Source organism: Nicotiana sylvestris, chromosome 11 (assembly GCF_000393655.2).
Source record: "Nicotiana sylvestris chromosome 11, ASM39365v2, whole genome shotgun sequence".
Classification (NCBI taxonomy): domain Eukaryota; kingdom Viridiplantae; phylum Streptophyta; class Magnoliopsida; order Solanales; family Solanaceae; genus Nicotiana; species Nicotiana sylvestris.
Window position 1 is genome coordinate 31,626,496 of NC_091067.1, and position 23,223 is coordinate 31,649,718.

Consider the following 23,223-nt stretch of genomic DNA (forward strand, 5'->3'; position numbering starts at 1 on the left):
AGATGATAACATTTTATGCCTTGCAGTGCTGAGAGAAAATAAACTTTTAAGGGAGTAGTTTTGGAGTTGAAGAGAACTCCCCCAACATGTTTTGAAACAAAAGCGGGGAAGAGATAAGTGAAATACCATCCCCAGCAGGAATATCATCCATAGCAAGCAACTTTATCCCCAACCAGTTTTGGGAGCACAGAGCAAGGGAAAGGGAAAGGAAAAACCATCCCCCGGCAGGAGTGATATCATCACTCACCATGTTAAAACTAACAAAGGTTTCTTTGATTTTTACAGGAAAACAAAGGTTGATGATGGCAGAAAAAACACGCCACAAAGAAGGTCACCAAAACCCGGGCAGAAAATTTTCTGTCGTTGTTAAAAATTTTCTCGGAGGAATGAGGAAACAAATTCATATACATTTCTGTCTTTTTCATTTCTATTCTAGGTCGCCCACCAGTATAATGCGGGAATACATTTTTGTTCTAGGTCGCCCACCAGTATAATGCGGGAATACATTTTTGTCTTTTCATTTCTATTCTAGGTCGCCCACCAGTATAATGTGGGAATACATTTCTGTTCTAGGTCGCCCACCAGTATAATGCGGGAATACATTTCTGTCTTTTCATTTCTATTCTAGGTCTCCCACCAGTATAATGCGGGAATATATTTATGTTCTAGGTCGCCCACCAGTATAATGCGGGAATACATTTCTGTCTTTTCATTTCTGTTCTAGGTAGCCCACCAGTATAATGCGGGAATACATTTCTGTTCTAGGTCACCCACCAGTATAATGCGGGAATACATTTCTGTCTTTTCATTTCTATTCTAGGTCGCCCACCAGTATAATGCGGGAATACATTTCTGTTCTAGGTCGCCCACCAGTATAATGCGGGAATACATTTCTGTCTTTTCATTTCTATTCTAGGTCGCCCACCAGTATAATGCGGGAATACATTTCTGTTCTAGGTCGCCCACCAGTATAATGCGGGAATACATTTCTGTCTTTTCATTTCTATTCTAGGTCGCCCACCAGTATAATGCGGGAATACATTTCTGTTCTAGGTCGCCCACCAGTATAATGCGGGAATACATTTCTGTCTTTTCATTTCTGTTCTAGGTCGCCCACCAGTATAATGCGGGAATACATTTTTGTTCTAGGTCACCCACCAGTATAATGCGGGAATACATTTTCTGTCTTTTCATTTGTATTCTAGGTCGCCCACCAGTATAATGCGGGAATACATTTCTGTTTTTTCTTTTCTGTTCTAGGTCGCCCACCAGTATAATGCGGGTATACATTTCATATTTTTGCATTCAGACGCCCACCTGTATAATGAGAGGAATACTTTTGAGTCTTATACTGCAGATCTTGAAATCAGCAACCCACCGGAAGGTAGAAGGTTACAACAGGAATCCCCAGCAGGAAACAATAAAAATCCCCAGCACCAGAAAGCGGAAGGTTGCAACAAGAGGTCCCAGCACAAGTTCAAGCGCATGAGTCAAAAGGAAGAAAAGACGCGTCTTGAAAGAAGCGTCCTGTGAACATTAAAATTATGCCCAGCATAACAGATCTGATTAAAAGAGTCGTATCCCCAGAGGAACCGCCTAAAAGCTTAATGAAGGAAGCCATATCCCCAGCAGACCGAGCAAAATGATGAAAATTGGTATTCAGAAAAGCAAAGGGCCAGAAATTCACGGAAGAAAGGCACCGTAAGAAACACAATCCGACAAGAAAGCAAGGCAGCAAAGACAAGTTGAAAATAGATAAGATCTTGTGATCCATAGGCTAGCCTAGCTTCTGATTTTCTTGTTTTCTTTTTGGATACGGTGTAATAAGGAGATCAGTAAGGAAGTGGTAACAATATACAACAACAGTAACAGCAGAACCACAGTTCCCCGGTAGTCCCAGCTACCAAGACTTCCCGAACTACATTGACCTGATTCATGTTTAGCCCAGGATATGTAGGAAACCTCTGGAGCAAAGGTTCGGTCAAATCTTTCAAAAATGTTTCACGTGGAGTACTCGAATGGGCAAAAATCGCTCACTTTATCTTTGCACGAAAACCCTTCGTGTTTTCGGGCAAAGAGGGGCAGCTGTAAGCACGTGATTTTTGCCTCATGAAAGAATTACTTCCAAAAAAAAAAATCAAAATAAAACAATTTTCCTTTGTGTGCAATTTTTGTTATTTTTGTGGTATTTTTGTATAATTATTTGTATTTTTATGAGTGCATGTTTATTCGTTTTAATTAATAAAAATATAAAATATATCACATTTTTTTCATTTAGTATTTAATTAAGTTTGTTTTACAAAAAAATGAAAGTCACAAAAGTAGGAATATTTTGCATTGTTAGCATTTAATGTCAAATTATGCAATTTTTGTTTTAATTGGTGTTTAATTGTGTATGATAATTTTTGTTAGGAGTTTAATTAGTATTTTTGGAGTTAATTTAGTTTTTAGCTCAATTTAGAATTTTTCTTATAAAAAAAAAGAAAGAAAGAAAAGAGGGCTACAAAACGTTAATATTTGAATTGAGTATAATATAGCTATTTTGAATATTTTACCTTATTTCGTCGCAAAAGAAAAATTACAAAAAAAAATATATAGGTAAATTTTAGTTTATGTATTTCACATAAACTTGAAAAATACAAAAATAGTACCTTATTTTTATACTTTATATAATTTCGAAAATTATAAAAAATGTAGTTTTATTAATGTTTTGTAGTCATATAGAAATAGTACTTTATATTTTTATCGTTGTATAATTTCGAAAATTATTTAAAAAAAGAGTTATTAACGTTTTTGTAGCCCTTTTAATTTTGAAAAATACAAAATAATAAAAAAATAGTACTTTATATTTTATCTTTATATAAAAACGAAAATGACAAAATAGTTTTATTTATGCTTTGTAACTATTTTAATCTTGAAAAAATACTAAAAAAAAAGAAGAAGAAAGAAATAAGTTTTGTTTTAAATGTTAGTCTTATTTTGGTAGTTATTTTGCTTGCATAAGATTAATTAAATAACATCGGGTTTTATTCTCTGGTCTGGGCAAAAGAATAATATTTGGGTTCAAACTACCCGTTTTTAGGCCTAATTTTCGGACCTAGCCCATAATAATCCGAGTCCACCACACATGGGGACACGCGTGGGGAACACGGACGGAACCCCACACACGGGTAACCCCACCACGCATGGGGGACATATGTCTTGGATCCCTACACACGTGGGGTCCATTTTCTTTAAACAAGAGCCAAAATGCACGGGGGACAAGGGCAAAGGGGAGGGGAAATTTTAAAAGCAAAAGAAAGATTTTGAAAAGGGGGGAGCACGTGAAAAGGAGAGGAAAATTTGTAAAAAGCAAAAAAAAGTTTTGTTTAAAGGAGGAAGAGGACAGAACGTGAAAAATTGGAAAGGAACGTGGGGGAAAAAAATTCTGAAAAAATTGAAGAAGGCACTGTTCACCTTCTTCTTCATTTTGAACGAAAGAAAAACGGGAAAAAAAACCCAACTGCCACCTCACTGCCGTAGCTGCTCCTTACCACCTCCAGCTGCGTCGTCGACCACCTCTACTGCCCAACACCCACCTGCCGCTGCTGCTCCCCGTCGACCATGGCAACAACGAGTCCAGTGCTGCCACTGCTACTCCTCGACGCCACGACACCCTCGTCCCTCCATGCTAATCCGCCATAGTCCAAACGTCCAGCTGCTGCTTCGTCCTCTTTCAACGTCCACAAAACAGTTCGTTCAACCTCCAATAGTTCAACTCCGAGCTCAACTTGGGTTCGTTCAAGTTTTAGGATTTTCTTTCAAGATTATTTAGTTCATTTTTATTTTATTTTCTGTTATGGCTTTGGTTTTAAATGTTGTTCCTAATCTTGTTTTTTTTATTATTCTATTTTTCGGATTATTGATTCTTTGTTTAAAGTGTTATTTTGTAATCTTGTTTTGTTCATTAGTTCTCCTTCTTCTTCAAGACCTTTTTATTTGGTCAAGATTTTTCTTCTGTTTGTTTGAGTGTGCGTTATAAGCTACATTCGATTTGAACAACTTCGTCGAATAGTTAGTTTATGACTGCTTTGTTTGGACGAATACAGCATGAATCACTTCGTTGGTATGTTTTGATGCTTGAATCATTTTGTGTGAATTTGACTTAAGGATTGGTTGTAGCTGTGTAGTGATTTGGTGTAGTTGTAAATCAGAGAGGTTTAAATACAGATCGCTAAGAGTGAGGGCAAGGCAATAATAATAGGGGATTCTCAGGGGTATTTTTTTTGGTGTTAAAAGATTTAAAAAGTTTAGTGTTAGTAGTCTGCCAGTTAATATTCAGTGTATAATTAAATTAATGAATTGTTTAATGGAAAGGGAATTAGTAGTGCAGAATACACCCTGTCTGGTGTCTTTAAGGGTGGAAAATCAGAAAGTAAGCATGAGATTAATGATAAAAGTGTATAGATGCACATGGGAGGGAATATACAGGCTGAAAGTGAAAAACTTTGAATAAATAATGTTTAGTTCTAGCCTATAAATAGGAGGAGTTGATATATAGATAGGGACTAGAAATTTAGAGAAGAATTTTTTTTCAGAAACTTCAAAGTGAGAAATAGGCTAATTTTTCAGAATTAAAAGTCAGTCTTTGAGAGCTAAAAATTGAAAGTGAGATCCTTTTCTTTACTACTGAAATCAGAACTTTGTTACTGCCTCTGTGGATTGCGTTTAGTGTTACTAATTTTCAGTCAGGCTTTCCGGGGTTTTTCAGTTTGGTTCTAACCATTGTTACACTGGTTATTGTTGTTTTTGTTGTTGTTATTTGCTGTGGGATTCTGTTGCTGTGCTACTGCTGTACATTGTTACTCCTGACCTCTTTTCTCTCTATTTGTAATTCGAATTCCAGGTACACATTCGAATCTTGTAGTGATAAAGCTTTGAAGTTGAAATGCAACAATAAAATCCAACCGCTTCAATAAAGTAGATAGTAGACAATCTGGTCTATTTTATTTTTTTTGTGATCTGTTTTAATTTTTTTTTTGTTTGTATAATTGAACTGAAAAAAGAAGGAATCGTATAAATGGTCATGCGCTGATATAACATGAACCTTTCAATTTTGTTAGATTAATGGGGTAAATCATGATAAGTAGCATATCTTTAGTTAGTTTTAGTAAACCTCACCACAGTTAAAAATGGTTAATTATAGTAACGTTAGTCAATCTTGTACGTTTTTTTATATACATAATTCCATTTTTAGTAATATTAGCTTATGGAATAAGGCGCGAAACAATTTTCCATTTTTTAAGTTCAAGTACAATTTTCGTTAGCATCTGTTGTAATCTATTAATTAAATAAGTTACAGTTTTTTTAGCATGTATTTAACAGGATTTTTCTTTATTTAGGGACAAAAATAAAAAAATAGAAATGTAGTTACTTTCCTTTTTTTTAAATAAATAAATAAATGAGACGAGCTTCGTCAAATAAAAATAAATAAATTTGCAGGACCCACAGTAAAGGTTTAAGATTTTTTAGAAGTCGGGAAGGGCCGTTTAGCGAATTTCACGGCCCTCCCAAAAGATAATAACGCGCTAGAATCTTTAGGCGCGACTTTAGTAAATTACATTCCTAAATGTGGGTGGGCATTTTATGCGGCCCGAATCCAAATCCTAAGACGTTGAAAAGGGTGTGCCTAAGATTGCGGGTTCATTTGATGCGGCGCAATCTGAAAACATACTTTAAACGGCGTTCACTCTCTCGAATAAATATGTATATGTAAAAGCAATAAAAAGTAGAATCAGCACATAAGTTATTCATGTAAAAATCAGATAATAGCTAAATGCAACAGTTGAGCGACCGTGCTAGAACCACGGAACTCGGGAATGCCTAACACCTTCTCCCGGGTTAACAGAATTCCTTATCCGGATTTCTGGTTCGCGGACTGTTAAACAGAGTCATTCTTTTCCTCGATTCAGGATTAAATTGGTGACTTGGGACACCCTAAATCTCCCAAGTGGCGACTCTGAAATAAATAAACAAATCCCGTTTCGATTGTCCTTTAATTGGAAAAACTCCTTCACCCCCTCTCGGGTGCGGAAAAAGGAGGTGTGACACTTGGTTCCTTCGTTGTTGCTAGTGTTGATACCGAAATCACTTCTTCGACTACAAATATTTCCTTTGGGCCCGGTTGCTCCCCGTAGATCATTTTAATCCCTCGTGGCATTGTGAATTTTAATGCCTAGTGAAGGATCGAGGGCACTACCCTCATGTTGTGGATCCATGGCCTCCCGAACATGGCGTTGTACCTCATGTCCCCTTCAATCACATAAAACTTGGTTTCCTGGACGGTCCCGGCGGCGTTTACTGGTAATGTTATTTCTTCCTTAGTAGTTTCACAAGACATTTTGAATCCGTTTAGCACTCGGGCTGCAGGCACGATTTACTCCTGTAGGCCGAGTTGTTCTACGACCCTCGATCGAATGATATTGTCCGAGCTACCTGGATCAATTGACACACATTTAACTCGAGATTTACTCATGAGTGCAGATATTACCAGTGCATCGTTATGGGGCTGCATGATTCCTTCTGCGTCCTCGTTGCTGAAAGATAAAGTTCCTTCTGGTATGTAATCTCGAGTCCGTTTCTCTCTTTTGATGGATACTTTGGTGCACTTTAACATCGGACCTTGATACCCCTCTGATGATCATGTGAATGATGTGTTGAGGTTCTTCTTGCTTGGTTTGTTTATTGGAGTCCCTATTTCTGAAATGATTCTTAGCTCGGTCACTCAGGAATTCTCGAAGATTACCGTTGTTGAATAACCGAGCTACCTCTTCCCTCAACTGTCAGCAATCCTCTATTTTGTGGCCGTGAGTGCCATAATATTTGCACATCTGGTTCGGATCCCTTTGGGATGGGTTGGATTGTAGAGGTCGAGGCCATTTAGTATCTTTGATGAGCACGATAGCCGATATGATGGAAACAACATCAACGTTAAAGTTATATTCTGATAACCTTGGTGCTTTTTTAGGTTCGATAGGCCTGTCAAAATCGTTCTTGCTCATGAGTCCCCGACTTCTCTAGCCTCGGTCATTTCTCCTTTCATTTTGCATAAAACTCCGTCCAGACCTACTGTTTCTTCGATCCTCATTATACGGCTGATACCGATCCCTGTCTGACCGTGGTTCACGATCAATATCTCTCTTGACTCTATCGATGGGTCTATTAGGATAAACAAACCCAGAAGGAGCCCACAATTGATCATCTTCGACTTGGATCTTCGATTGATATCGGATATGCACATCAGCCCAAGTGACAACCAAATATTCTATTAGATTCTGCTTCAATTGTAGTGAAGACACCAAACTTCGAACATGAATCCTTGGGTAAAAAGCTTGAACGGCCCAATCATTAGCGACTAGTGGTCGGTCCATCCGTTCCATTTGAAATCGAGATACAAACTCTCTAAGCATTTCATTATCCCTTTGCCTTACTTTGAAAAAGTCCAATTTCCTGGTTTCGACCTTGATAGCCCCAGTGTGTGCTTTCACAAAAGAGTCTGCAAGCATAACAAATGAGTTAATAGAATTAGGGGTAAGTTGTGATACCATCATAGCTCCCTTTGACAGGGTTTCTCCGAATTTCTTCAGCAAGACAGACTCGATCTCATCATCCTCCAAGTCGTTTCCTTTGATGGCGCATGTGTATGAAATGACATGCTCATTTGGGTCGGTCGTTCCGTTGTACTTAGGAATCTCGGGCATGCAAACTTTTTTAAAGATCGACTTTGGAGCCGCACTTAGATGGAAAGGTTTATGTATAAACTTCTTGGAATCCAAGCCTTTCAATATCGGCGGTGCTCCCGGGATCTAGTCGACCCTAGAATTGTAGGTTTTCACTTTTTTGTCGTTTGCTTCGATTTTCTTCTCCCCTAATACTATTCATTTTATCAGTTCCTCTAGCATTTTAGGATTTTAGGGTTGTTACTCAACTCGTTCCTACTCGACCTTTCCACGACCGATTCGTCCCTACGAGTGGTTTCTCGAGACGGGTTGGGCTCGATTGTGCTTGGTACACGGCTCTGGTTTTGTAACTAAGCTATTGCTGCCTGTTGAGCCTGTAACATTTCGAAGATCATCCGCAGATTGACCCCGTCTCCTCCATTATTTTTAGTATTCTGTGCTATCGACCGGGCTCCACCACAGATGATATTCTTGGGGTCAGTAAGGGGGTTTGTGTCAATAGCCATGTGCGAATTAGCATCTAACGGGTCCGCAATTGGAATTTCGACGGAATCAACATGAGGCACCTTGTTACCGGGCACTATGTTAATGTTTTCACCATGGTGACCAGATTCATTGTCAACAGGTAGAGGTACTAATTGTGAGTTTGATATTTTGAGCTTAGGCCTGAAATGAGACACTTCAAAGAACAAGTGTAAAATAGTGTGTGTTATGGAAATTTGTATCAAATAACCACTATTATTCTTAGCCCCACGGTGGACGCCAAACAGTTTATTCTCAAAATCTGATAACAATTGACTTTATACGAGATTTTAAAGACACGTGATCTAACTTAACACAAATTGAGAAACCAGATTAATATTGAAATTAATGATAGAAAGGTAAATTCAAACCACACAAGTTGGACAATCTTGACCTTGAAGGTTGGTCACCCTCGAGCCAAAAGTTCCTTAATCGATGCCGGAACAGAATAATAAGATAATAAGAACTAATAACAATAGTGTATTGCTTTTGGATGCGTGTTACAATGTGTATTACAAAGAATCAGATCCCCTTTATATAGTAGGGGAGTCCTGGTTTAGGTACAATTCTATAAAAGGTAAGAAATCTCACAATTTGCTAATTAATCGGTCTCTCATTGATTTCCGCCGTGATATACGACTGGTTGCAAATGTTTCGGCCTCCCGTTATTGGGTCCGATAATGTTTCCTCGAGCTTATTCGGAGTCGGGGTCGGTTCCGGAGTCACAGGCTCAAAGATATTCAAGACGTAGGTTCTGACTTTTGTACTTTGGTTCGTTGGAACCCGGGGTCAATCTTCAATACATCACGTTTTCGGTCCCGATCCATCATGCAATAGATGAGCCCAGTTTCGATCATATACATTATATTGTTTGAGGTAGAGTCCGAACTCGTGATGTGCACCTAACTTATAGATCATGCACTATGCTATTATCACTAAACCAAAGCCTTGCACAACTAGTCTACTATTCTTTTGCAGATCTTGCTTTTCCTTTTTGTGTTCTCTATATTAACAAGTCCAATGATATTGCTAGAGGGGAAATAGTCTTCGTAGAACAATTCGTGGGGCGTCAGAGGTAAGGAATGTTGAATTGAATGAAAATAATGCTGAAGACCAAAATACACATAAACTGAATTATTATGTTGCAACTTTTGGCTGGCCATATACCTATCTTCTTACAAAATGCATTTCTAATGCACTGGAATAAATTAGAGAAAAATATGTACTCAGCCATTAGCAGGAATATTTGACGTCTATCTGGATTAGTTAGGCCAATTGATTTTCAGATATGGGATGTCTACAACAACAACAACAACCACGTATAATTTTACTAGTGGAGTCTGGGAGATATTGGACGTCTAAAGGGAAAAAATGACAGACATTCCAGTGATGCATTCCTTTGAAAGTGATTCTACTTCTCTATTCTTTAGCATGATGATGGCCACAATTGTGCATGTTGCAGACAATTTCTCCAATCCTGCTTCATTTACATACTTCATGTGATATTTAAGGGTGTAAGACTAGTGATCAATAAAGTAGTTGAGAATCATGAGGTTTCAACTTCAAAATACGACGGAGACAAAATATACTAGATAATTTTTTTCTATCTGCCTAAGCCTTGATAGATATAGTTATTTGATACTTGTACTTAAATTTTGCATCTACTAATTTGGCAAACGCCATTCTTAATCTTGAATTTGTTTATTATCATCAAATCTTTTGTAGATATTCTCAATCTCTCTCATCTCAGTTGCACCAATACCCCCTTGGTCGTAAAACTCTTCCCCTTAAAAGAACTATCTACACTGTTAACCATTAAATTATCTATAAGATCACGATTTGCGGGATGTTTGGTCATAGTTTAGAATGACTAATGCTTGAATAAAAAATTCATATAAAAGAAAAGTTATCGTTGAATAACTAATGCATCTTTTGCTTGGCAATATTAAAATATGAAATATTTCCCGCATAAACCATCCTAGAATTTTTTTTTTCAAAATTTTCGTCCGCTGTCCATTTTGATTAAGCGAAATGACATGAGTGTCCTTGTTTCTAACTCATTTCCTACAACGTAGCCGTCGGCTAGTTTCCTCCTTTAGGCCGCCGTCACTTCTCTTGCCTGTCCGCCATTCTCCGCCCTGTAACCACCGTTAGGGGCATAAGTGACGTCAGACATTTAAAAAAGTAAATAAATAAATAAATCACGGCAATAACATCATATTTATAATTAAAAAAAATATAATTCAAATACACACTCATCGTTATGGGTGTACGCAGAGTTTTTCTTAAGCGGCATCGACATTTAAAAAAGTAAATAAATGAATAAATTACGCAACGACATCATATTTATAATTAAAAAAACATAATTCAAATACACGCCTAACAACTTGTTTGGATGGATTGTGTCATTTTATCGTCGTTTCATGGTATCACGCACCAGCAATATGATGAATAAATTTGCAATATTATGAAGAAAAATTATGATACGATATATAAAAAGGTAGGGTAAATGATAAAATAAAATTATTTAATACTAATGAAGGGTGAGATTGAGAGAAAAACCCAAGGAAACGACGCGACCACACCAAATCGGTCGTTACATAAAGTGACACATTTCATCGTTACGTAACGATAGATTTGGCAATATGATACAATAAGATTTAAGTAACAATCAAAACAAACATTGTATTTAAATAACAATACGATACGATACAATAAGTAACAACCATCCAAACAAGCTGTAATATTCTGAATTTTTTCAAAATTAGAGTTTACGGGTTGCTTGAATAATCCAAATCCTAAAAAGACAAATTGTTTGTCGCCAAAATCTTGGAGCGGAAAGAAGCCAGCTCAAGTGGTTCAACATTACGTTTTGGGTAAGGAGTCGGGGGTTCAATCCTTGTTGTCTTTAATATTTTTCGAGAAGAAAGCACAAAAATGTAAAAGCAAGTGTGTCTCTCGGATTCGATCCCTTGACCTCTCAACATAAACTAAAGCTCTGTACCAACAAGCCAACGATGTCTATAAGCTGGATGGAGTCATTTGTTTTAATTTATAATAAATAATTGTATTTGCAAATTATTCGATACATACTATTAAATTGGTTTTTTCGACGAAGCGGTTTTGCCTCCGCCCCTGACCACCGTCACAACCTTCTTCGCCGCCTGTTACACCCAAAAGCACCGTAAGTACCATGACCACTAACTCTGTGCTTGAACTTTATATCTAACAGCAATTTCAAAAGTTTCCAAGTATTAATATTCAATGGAATTGCTTATTATAGTTATTAGTCTCTAATTCATCAAATTAAGATAAATTGAATGTATTTTTGTTTTTGTTTTCTTAGTGTTGCTTGCTCGATGAATTAACATGTACACTTGTTATATTTTTGGTGGTTTTTTCTATTAGGGTTTGGATATCGCTATGGAGGAGCAATCATTCTTTAACAAGTTCCTTATCAACCTTCGTTCCAATTGCAAGTAAGTTTTTTTTTTCCTTCTCTTTTTGTATATGTCTTAAATTTTAATGGATTTAAGTTATATGCGCTGACAGTGTAAAGAATTTTTTATACTAACAGAGAATTTTAACGTGTGATAGCATGTTACTTACCATTTTTACCAGATTAGATTACCAGTTGATGCTTATCAAGAGATTTACCTGGGATCACCTTATAAGTGATCTGATTGTGTAAATATTTTTTAAATTGTCAGTGCATACAACTTAAAACTCAATTGCATACTAGTAGTGAGAACAACGGCATATAATATGGTGATAAATCTGTAATTGATGGGATGTGAAACTGTGGTCAGCACCTCCAACTTAGACAACTAACCAACAGACGAAATATCATTGGTGATATAAGTGCATCAGAGGTGGATACAAGATTTAAACTTTGGATGCCACTGAACCCACTGGCCGTTTAAGCTACTTGGTTCGAAATTTAATATTTGTACATATTTTATATTGTGCACCCGCTCCTGAAGTGCATTATATGCATACGTTTTTATGTGGTTGGGCAGGGAGTTTACTTTCACTTATTCCTTGGTTAATTTTTGGCAGATAGTTTTTCTCTGTCTAGTAGTCTGCATAATGTTGCTAGCTTTGCTGCTGTGACATGCTCGCCTGGTGTTAGAGGTGCAGGGAGAGAAATTGTTTGGGCCTTCGCATGCTGCATTTGCTTTATTTTTAATTGGATGTTATTTTATGCTGGGTTAACTTTGTCTTTGGTATTTGAAGGTATTATACAGGCTATCCTAAGGATCTTGGACCATCGAGGGTTATTCACTTTACCTCAGAACGGGAATTTGTCCAACTTCTTCATCAAGGCTACCCTGTAGTTGTTGCATTTACAATCAAGTAATAAAAGTTTGTAATTTCTCTTCCCTGCTCTCCTGTCTTCTGTAGTTTTATCGCATTAATATCTTTCATGTAAATTTTTGGCTGCTTTAGGAGTAACTACACCAAACATCTTGACAAAGTGCTAGAGGAGTCTGCAGCTGAGTTTTATCCACATGTAAAATTTTTACGTGTAAGATACTTCGCGGACCTCTCTTTTGAGTATAGATAGAATATAATGCTAGTTTACTGCAAAGTGTCTTTTCAGGCGTGTGTACTGTGGTCAACTATGAGTTTATTACCTCTGTTGGGGATATGCAAAAGGCCTCATTGTTTCTAATTTTGATAGCATAAAGATGTTTTCCCAGCTTATACATAACATTGTCCACGTTTTCAGTATTATTTTGTATTTTTCAGGTCGAATGCCCGAAGTACCCTGGGTTTTGCATAACAAGACAACAAAAGGAATATCCATTTGTAGAGATATTTCATAGTCCAGAACAGGTACTTCTGTTGAGTCATGGCATTATATATTTATACTAAAAGTGGCTTATGAGTGCCTTAATAGAGAGGTGTAGAGAAAAAGATGTATTTTCTACAATCTGATAGAAAATTACTGCGTTCATCTGATTATATCTTGGTTCCTTTCCTCATGAGTGCGCTCAAAGTTGGCCTACATGACTGAAGGGAGATGTTTTATTTTTTGTAAACAAACTTATTCCTTACAAGAAATTTGTGAAAAAGGTACAAACTGCAGCAGACGGATTTATGTTTCTCAGAACTAAGTACAAGATGAATGAGAGGTTTGCATAGCTAAAGTACACTCTGTTACAATAGGGGGAATTTACTAGATTTACTTTGTGATTGACCTTGTGCTGGGTAACTTATAGAGCATAGTATCAGGCTATATCGAATACTGTGGGTGAAGAGAGGGAGTAGATTTATTCTTCTGTACTTGTGTGCAGTGGAAGTATGATAGGTTGTCATATGTTATTTATGCTGCATGCAGTGAAGGCTTGACTTGTTAGAATGTTAAGAGGTGCAAACATGTCTTATGTTATGCAGAATTCTGCAGCATTTAAAGAGGTCGGCTTTTGTTGTGTCTAATCCCTCCCTGACAAGCTCAAGTTACTTCCTGCTAGAACCTAAGTTGCTCCGACATGGCAGTTTAGGTGTCACACTCATGTCGACACGACACTAGTATGGGTGTGGGTATGGGTATGGGTATGGGATCCGTACTGGATATGGTCAAACAATTTTGGGTACTTTGACCACGATGGACGAAAAGATTCGAGACGAGATACAATTTGATTTCCGAAATCAGAACCAAAACTAGGGTAAATTTGAAGAAAATAGCATACCTTATCTAGGAAATCAATCCTTTATTTATCTACAACTTGAGAACAAAAAAGAAATCCATATTTTACAAGCTATACATAAGTATTTCACAAAATTTCCCATAATTTAGAAATATTTTTATACTTCTATTTTTTTGAATTATTTTTAGCCGGATCCCCGCACCCGTATACGTACTAGGATCTATATCCCCGAATCTTAGAATTTAAATCTCGAGGATCTGACCTCTAGATCCGCACCCGTATCGGACACCCGCACCCGTATCGGACACCCGCACCCGTGTCCAAGCAACTTAGCTGAGAACAATGATGTTCTTGACCTCAGAAGTACCACTAACATCTCATTACGAACTTATAACAAGATAATGAATAATTAAGCTGAAGCAAAACGAACCAACCTAAAACTAAAAGCTTGTATCTACCAACTCCAGCTACAGGCAGCATAAGATGAGCTAAAAGCAGCCTTCCTTGTGCAGGTTATTGCCATGAAGTTCCAGTAATTATTCTCATATTCCCTCCTCCCTCTCTGTTCTATCTAAGGAATAGTCTTAATAATCTGAAACAGAATTGCAAGTATGTATTGGGTGCTCTTATTTTTTTGTCTGTAGTTTCAGGGCATAAAAAAATTACTCACTTTATCCTTTTTATGTTTCATAGTTTGATTGGGCACAAAAGATTAAGAGCTTCATCTTATGTATGTATCATAGAAGACATGATTGAATTGATCATTAGGTTTTTTGGTAGGGAAACTTGTTTAACGAATTTGAGTCGCTGGAATTTTGTGTGGGGTGTACTTAGCCGTTTATTATGAGTGGTCGACTTTTCAATTATATCCAGAAATGGGAGTGTGATTTCTTTTATTTCTTCTCCTTTTTTGTTTCCCTGTTTTAAATTAATTTTGCGTTAGTTTAGACTATTATTTTCTCTCCATGTGTATTGGATGTTTCTCTGCGACATTCTTTGATGTTTCTCATGGTTTGTAAATACCGGAGGCTCGCCGCTTCGATGTTTGTTAGCTTTGTGGCTTCAGATAGCATAAATTTCTTTCTATACTTTTGTCTTCAATTGAGTGATTATGATTTGCCCTTTACCAGGCAGCTGCTCAGGGAAGGGTTGCTGATCCTAATATTACCAAATACGCTGTCAAGGTTTTACCTGTAAGTTTTTAATTTTTATTGCTTTTATCCTTGATTTTTTTGTAAAACATATTATCATAAGTTAGATTTTTTCAATGTCTACCATGAAATTATAGTTACTATCATTTGTTTCATTAGCTTGTGATGGTGCTTGCTCTTGAAAAGTTAGCTATTGTGACTACCATAAGCTATCAGCACATACTGAGCAGAGTTGTTAGCACTGTCTTAAACCTTACCTTATAGTTTATAGAGCCGGCCTTGTTCTTTTTCTTCATCTTAGGGAGTTATTGCTAGGTACTGGCATTCTAGAGTTGTTGTGGATGTCTTTACTTGTCATCAGATTCATTGCGGCTATATCAACAGTTACTTAAATTTATACCAGAAATTTAAGTCCTACAAAGGTGGCTAAGCCAAAAAAAAAAAAAACTACTTGCATTTATTTATTTATTTATTTATTTATTTTGATTGGTAATTCCTTCTTGCATTTATTCTAGCAAATATTCAACTCCTATAAAAGTGACAAAGTAAAACGTAAAAAAACAAAATATATTAGTTGCTTTTCCAAATTCACCTATTGACAGAGCCACTGGATACCCATGACCAACCTCTTTTTTAGATGAAAAAAAAAATCTTTTATTTTTCGCCAACTTACTCGCACATCGGCTAATTCCATGGGATACCAGCTATCTCCCACCAGCAGATTGTGACCAAGGCTTGAACAGACAGGAAGAAATCACCTAGTGTTTTTGCCTCCACAGGATTGGAACCTTGAGACCTTATGGTTCACAATCCACTTCATTGACCACTAGGCTACACTCTTAGCTATACAAACCAAAACTTAGCTCAGGCATAGCTAAGTCCTCTATTGCGAATTGGTCCAACTGTCGCTTTTCTTCTCCTGCATTTCCATGCATGTTCTCATTGCAATATTACTTAGTGCAAGAAGAGTGGTCATTGTTGCTGTTACTATTGAGTGCATACTTGTTACTAGTTATTTTAAAATGTCTAGTATCGAGTTCACAAAACTTATTTGTGCCACCTTCTCCATATCCATCGGTTGCTTCATCACGCATCCACGGGCGTAAGCAGAATTTTTCTAAGCAGTGTCGAATATTTAAAGAATTGACAAAATGAACGAGCCACTATAATAACATTAGGGTTCTAAATCAACTCAAGTTAATTGTGCGAAAAATTATTTTTAGACTATAAAAATTATTCTTTTTTGATCAAGTATGGTAAGCTTTCATTAAATCAATCATCTAGAGGATGTAATTGATTGCCAAAATGTCAATTCTCCTGATAAGCAAAAACCTCCTATCTGCTCAAGGAGCTTACAAAATCTAATAGATCTAATGAGCTATTTGCATCAAAATGGTTACTCCACGCCAAAAGATTTGGTAAACATCTAGGTTTTAGTGTATGTATGGGTCTTGATCTTCCTTCAAAGCATCTTTGATTCCTCTCCATCCAAATGGTCCAGATTACACATTGGGGAATCATCTTCCAAGTGCTTCTGATAGACTTATCAACTCCACAACTGCTCCAAATGACAAAAATTTCCTTTAAAGTTCTCGGCAGTACCGAACTTAAACCAAAAATATTGCTGAATAAAACCCATATACTTCTAGCCACTGTACAATGCACAAACATGTGATCTACACTCTCAGTATTTCGTTCACATATATAGCATCTGTTGCATAGAGGAAATCCTCTCTTTTGAAGACCATCTTCTGTTAAAATTGCACCTAATACTGCCAACTAGCTAAAGCAGGCCACTTTAGTAGGTATTTTTGTTCTCCATACAAGCTTCCAAGGCCATTCTTCAATGATGTTGCCTCTGCCCATCATCTCTACAGGTTTACATAGCAATTCTACTACCCCATATTATACTGTCCTTTTCCTGCATATGCACCTTAAGATCTTGCAGCCATGAGTAGTCTTTTATTATGTAACTGTAAATTTCTGATGCCCATTCCTCCCATTTCCTTAGGCATAGTGACTTTGTTCCATCTCACCAAATGAAATTTATGCTGATTACTGTTGCCCTCCCACAAAAATCTTCTCCTTATTCTGCCGAACTGTAGCAACACCTTGCATGGAATAGGGAATAGGGACATAAAATATGTTGGAGTACTATCCAACACACTATTAATCAATGCAACTTTCCCCCCAAAAGATAGGTACTGAGTCTGCCAGGTAGCTAACCTCTTAAAATTTTCGACAACTCCCTGCCACACTATAGTGTTCTTATGTTTGGCACCCAGAGGCAACCCAAGATATGTAGTCCGGAATGAGCCTATGTTGCAACTCAAGATGTCTGCTAAACCTTACCATTTCTGCGGCCAAGAAATGAGCTTTGACTCATTGGTTTTGTCGATTATTACTGATGAAAATGTGGTCTGTTGTTCGAATCTTTACAGCCTCTACTTTTTAATACAAATGGGGCTTTACGTTTTAACAAAAGAGGCTTAAAAACTTTAAAACCACTTCTGTTACCTGCAATAAAGTTTAGAACCTTGGACTTTCGTGTGCACAATTGGGTGCTTGACCAGCAGACCATGAGTCATGCACTTGCTGTCCAGCGGTGTCGCTTACTTTATATATAGCAAATTTGTATATTCTATATGAAAACATTATATATATTTAGTAAAGATTTCTGACGAAGTGACGTCGAGTGACACCACTTTGCCTAACGTAGATTCGCCCCTGCATACATCGGCTGGATAGGTTTTCTGCCCTGGTAATCTTACTTTTCTACCCGATTTCCACTGATCATACTATATCTGTGTGAGAGCTATGTCATGGATAACAGATTAAGCACTGGTGGAAAGCTGTGTATAAACCCGAGTTTGAGAGTCCTTGTCTTGTGTTTGAAGTGGTTCTGATTATTAAACTACTTTTAATTTCAGTTCAACTATGATCTCAGTGCTTATGGATTTCGTGAGTATTTCAAAAGGCATGGAGTTCGAACATCAGATCCTAATTAAAAGTTAAGGAGTATCCAACATGGTATTTCCTCGTTCCAGATAAAACGATATGATTTTACCATTTTGGACTACTAGCACTGGCTTTCTGTTGAATTATCGAGCACGAAGTGAAAGAGGGCTGTTTCAGAATGAGATCTCCTTTGCCTCTCCAAAACTCAGAGCTTAGTATTTTGTTCCCCTTTTTGGGTGAAAAATAGGCACTGTTATTCTTCCATGAATTTTGCTTTTTCCAAATCCTTTCCAACAGTAATAGCCATTTGTGACACAAGCTGGCAGAGTGTGATAAAGAACTTAAATTTGAAGCTGAGCTCATATAAGTTGGCTCGTCAGAGACAGAAGTTTTGATGTTCTTAACTTGTTAAAGGTCTCACGGAATTCAGTAGCTATCAGGGATGTTATGACTACTGCAGAGAACGATGAGTGAGTTACTGATTTATGAAATACAATTTCTTGTTGTTAATAATAATGTTCTTGTTTGCCTCTATTCAGTATCCTTTTGAATATCTTGGTCCTGCTGGTACTAAATTAAATTTGGGACTTCTCTGTACAATATTGTCGCGTGCCACATGAACTAGTGTTTTGACATGCATCTCGTCATTATTCACATTAAACATTTTGAATTGTTAGTTAAACATCACATGGTCCGACTCATGAAGTGAAAAGTGAAACATTTGGGAAGAGAGGAGAGGAGGTAATGCTATTATCAATTAGTGTTAAATGCACTTCTTTAGGAAACTCATGCATTGACTTTATCCAACTGTTCCTTTTCTGACCTGTTTTCGTGGACCCTGTTGAACCCAAGTTTCTTGCCTTGTTAAGTACTACAGATCAGAGAGAAATGTAACCAGCCCATGTAGAACATTTACGAATAAAATCTTCTTTAATCAGCTTGTTTTCTAGTGTTTGGTTATTTCAAGCTTTTGAATTAATGTGTTATCCTTAAATACATATGTTACTATAAAGGGAGAAAAAGAGCTTAGATCATTTATTGACGTAAATTACTGACATTTAAATTATGGTAAGAATTAATTTATTAATTTATGCCAGTGTTGAGAGAAAGCAGTAATTTCGTGTAGTATGTATGGTCTCACTCTTATGAATTATGATAGTGAGAGGTTTAACCTGTTCTAAGCCCTCCCACGATGCTTAGCACATTTAAATGTACAGCAAAACACAAACAGAAAAGGAGAGAAGCAGCTTCGAAAGAACAGAAAGAGACAGAGTTACATGCTCACTTAAAGCTAGGGGTGTTCGTCGGTCGGTATAGTACAGTATTTAGACATTTCGATTCGGTATTTTTGGTATTCAATTTCTTAAAATATTATACTAATACTATACCTAATTATGTTCGGCTTTCCTCCTTTCGGTTTTGGTTTATTTGGTATAATAACTTTGGTTTATTCGGTTTCAATATTAACGGGGCATTTGCATCTATACCCGCTTTTTGGGTCACGTTTTAACTTGTGCCCGCTTTGCAAAAAAAATTACAAGCGTACCCACTTTTTCGCGTAACTTCAGCATACTGAGTTGAAGTAGCAAAGGCAATCACGCAAAACTTCAGCATTCTAGTAGATGAGCCTGAAGTAGCAAGTGTGTTGAACCAAGTGTGCTGAAGTTTTTGTTTGTAATTGCTGAACTTAAGCATAGTAGTTGAAGTTTTGTTCTCTATTTGCTGAAGTTTTTGTTTGTAATTGCACTAAATAAGCTGGAGTTTTTTTTGTCCTGGATTCATTAGTTTTGTCATTAATGTTTTTCAAAAATTTAAGCAAAAGATGCTGAAGTTATTTAGTTCATTTATAAAAATTTGAAGTTTTTTTGTCCTGGATAAGCTTTTTCAAAACCTTCAGCAGAAGATGCTGAAGTTATTTAGTTCATTTGTAAAAACTTCAGCATTAAAGGCTGAAGTTTTTTTTTTGTCCTGGATTCATTAGTATTGTCATAAAGCTTTTTCAAAAACTTCAGCAGAAGATGCTGAAGTTATTTAGTTCATTTGTAAAAACTTCACCACTATATAAACTGAAGTTTTTGAAAAAGCTTTCTAACATACTAGATAAATAATCAGATTGCCAACAGTATCTAAATCATAAATTTTGAAAACAATAAATGTGAAAAGAACAGAATTATCATTGTCTACTAACTTATGTACGTGGAAATATTCACAAATTATTATTTACTAACTTACGTAATTATTTATAATTTATTTTTAAATAATCTGATAAATATATTTATGACAATCATCTCATGAACTGAAGTTTCATAAGAAGAAGAAGAAGAAGAAGAAGAAGAAGAAGAAGAAGAAGATGAGGAGGAGGAGGAGAAAATGAGATTGAATATATTTAAAAAGTGGGTACAAATAAAAACTTTTAAAAAAAATGAAAATAGGTTAAATGGAGGCGACCAAATAGGGCGTCCCGTACAATTTTTACAATATTAAATGGTGGATAAAGCCATAGACTGTAATATTCTTAATTAACGTACTCACACATATAAAAAGAAAAACATTCTGGGCTCATATGACTATTGACACATTTTTTATTCAAAACCAGCAAGTATGAACTTATAGAGAGAAAAAAGGTACATAAAGAAATAAATTTAATCATTGAAAATGTCTTGTTACTTGCTTAGAGCTAATTGGTGAAGTTAGAGAATACCAACAAGGATTAATTCAACAAATGCAATTCAATACTCTAGAAGAAACTTCCTAAAACTGTAAAAGTATTACGTTAAGATGCTTGGCATCCTAGAATACTAAAGAATAGTATTATGTAACTTAGTATGCTATAATCAATAATATGTGTATTTATGTAACTTATTATATATTTTGGTATTGTTTTTGTAAATACCAAATACCATACCTAATATCAATTGTTTTTAATAAATTTAAATCAAATATCATACCAAATACTAAAATATTGAATATCAAATACCAAAATTTTCGGCTTCGGTTTCAATCCCTTGCTCATACTTTCCTCGGAGACAATTAGGTAACTAGTTTGTCACTATTTTCGAACGACTTTGACACTCAAACCCTTTATGATACTATCACCTTTTCTAAACAGTATATTATATATTATCTTATGCTTATAGTCAAAAGTATAATATACCTGAAGAATAGTCAAAAGTATAATATACCTGAAGAAATTGAATGGTAATTCATCATTACCTATTCACCTTTAGCTTGTTTGAAACAGATTCATATTTTTTTTTCTTTTTCAAACAAATTATTGAGTCTATACGTTTATATTATTGATTTTGACACGAATGAAATACTCTATTTATCAAAAAACTCTTTGGCACTTAACAATTTCGTAAAATTCCTAAAATACAAATATTGAATAGTCTTTCTAATTTGCTAACGAGAAAGATCCCCAGTTGTTTGAGGAATTAAACCTTGATTGAAACTAAAATTAATTAAGATTTGTATGAATAACTGAAAATCCTAACTTTAGTACAAATTGAATCAATTGAGACATATCAACTTGATATTGAACTCACAGTTGAGTTAAAGAAAAGAGTTGGAATAAACTGGAACTTTAAACTGCTTAAAATACTTGTATTATTTTGTCGGAGATTGTTATATGATCGTTATCAAAGAGACAAAGACCATGAAAACTATCAGATATTTAAGGAAAAAAAATATTCTTGACACTAAATATTACTCCCTGTAGGTGTAAATTCTTGTAGGTAAATTAGACACTCGCCATTTTCATCAATGATTATTCTACAATTTTAATATTATTTGAATTTCAAAAATCTAAAATGAAGTTGATGTACCAACATTTATGAGGAGATAATTTCTTACCAAGAGTTCTTTTCCCAAACCTATCCTCTTAATTATAGTTGAAATTCTCCTTGTTTTCTTTTTTGTTTGTTGAAAGATGCTTGTCAAATTAATTAATTATAATTTGAGTTCAACTTCATAACAGTTGAAGTGTATTTAAAATTTCTCAGTCTTCAGAAATTTGACTTGCCTTTATGAAAGTACATATTTTTCGTAGACAGATGCTTCTGAAAAAATTAGTAAGAGTTAAAACAGTGAGTATTTGGTGTTCCAACTTGTATTATTCGGTCATGTAAATGGGTACATTTATATTTAAAGTACATTGGTAGTAGGAGTTTTGTAGATGTGGAAGAGAGGTTTAGCAGATATATACAACAATTTGAATTCAAATGAGAATCTTAGCTCTGCTTATCCTTATCCTTATCACGCCCCCGCAAGATTGGCTCCACTGGTTGGAGGCCAATCTTGGTCACAAAGTCAGAGAAAGGTCGTCGAGGTAGAGGTTTTGTGAGGGCATCTGCAAGCTGTGAGGCATTGCTAATGTGCCGAACATAAATTTGATTCCTTTCAACTTGATCACGGACGAAATGAAAATCATGGCCACATGCTTTGTTCTACTGTGGAAACAGGATTACGACTGAGATAAGTGGCTCCAACATTATAGCATAGGATTTTTGGCGGAGTCTTAGGTGGAAGATGCAGTTCCTTAAGGAGATTAACAATCAAGTTTACTTCAACTACAACTCGATACTCAACTTCAGTGGATGAGCGAGCAACTGTTCGCTGCTTTTTTGAACACCAACTAATAGGATTGGACCCAAGAAGAATGACATAAGCTGAAGTTGAGTGTCTGGTATCAATCATTCCGCCCCAATCAGCGTCAGAGTAAGCCTGAAGTATGGCAGTTGTCACACCCCTTTTTTTACTCCTCCAAAAGATAATGTAGTAATTACGTTACGGATTGTGGGTTAAAGAGTTTTTTCATTTAAAGTGACATTTTTAAAGTAGGGATTATTTATTGTTTAGAGTCGCCACTTGGAATTCATTTTTGGGTGTTCTAAGTCACCTTTTATTTGAATCTCTGTTCAAAGGAAAATTTGACTCTTTTATTATTGGTATGCGAAAATAAAGTCTGGGTAAGGAATTTTGTTAACCGGGGAGAAGGTGCAAGGCATTCTTCGAGTCCCGTGGTTCTAGCACGGCTGCTTTATTGACAATAACTTGGCTTGAATTAATTTTGGATAAACTATGATTTATTTGGTTTTCATGTTTTATCTATCCGCTTTTTATTATTAAAAAAATATGGGATTGTCTTTGAAACGAATCACGTGCGTGAATCCGTTTTGTTTATTGTGTCAAAATCATGTCACACATATGTGTACACAATTA

General features: G+C 36.0%; 1 protein-coding gene across 1 annotated transcript; it reads left to right on the forward strand.

The window, feature by feature from the left end:
• Nucleotides 1–11,294: 11,294 nt before the first annotated feature.
• Nucleotides 11,295–18,537, forward strand: LOC104221721 (uncharacterized). The gene is made up of 7 exons (XM_009772841.2): nt 11,295–11,424; nt 11,649–11,719; nt 12,477–12,596; nt 12,690–12,768; nt 12,993–13,079; nt 15,025–15,087; nt 17,976–18,537. The coding sequence occupies exons 2-7, from the start codon at nt 11,664–11,666 to the stop codon at nt 18,051–18,053; spliced, it is 483 nt and encodes a 160-aa protein (XP_009771143.1). The 5' UTR covers nt 11,295–11,424; nt 11,649–11,663; the 3' UTR covers nt 18,054–18,537.
• Nucleotides 18,538–23,223: the final 4,686 nt, after the last annotated feature.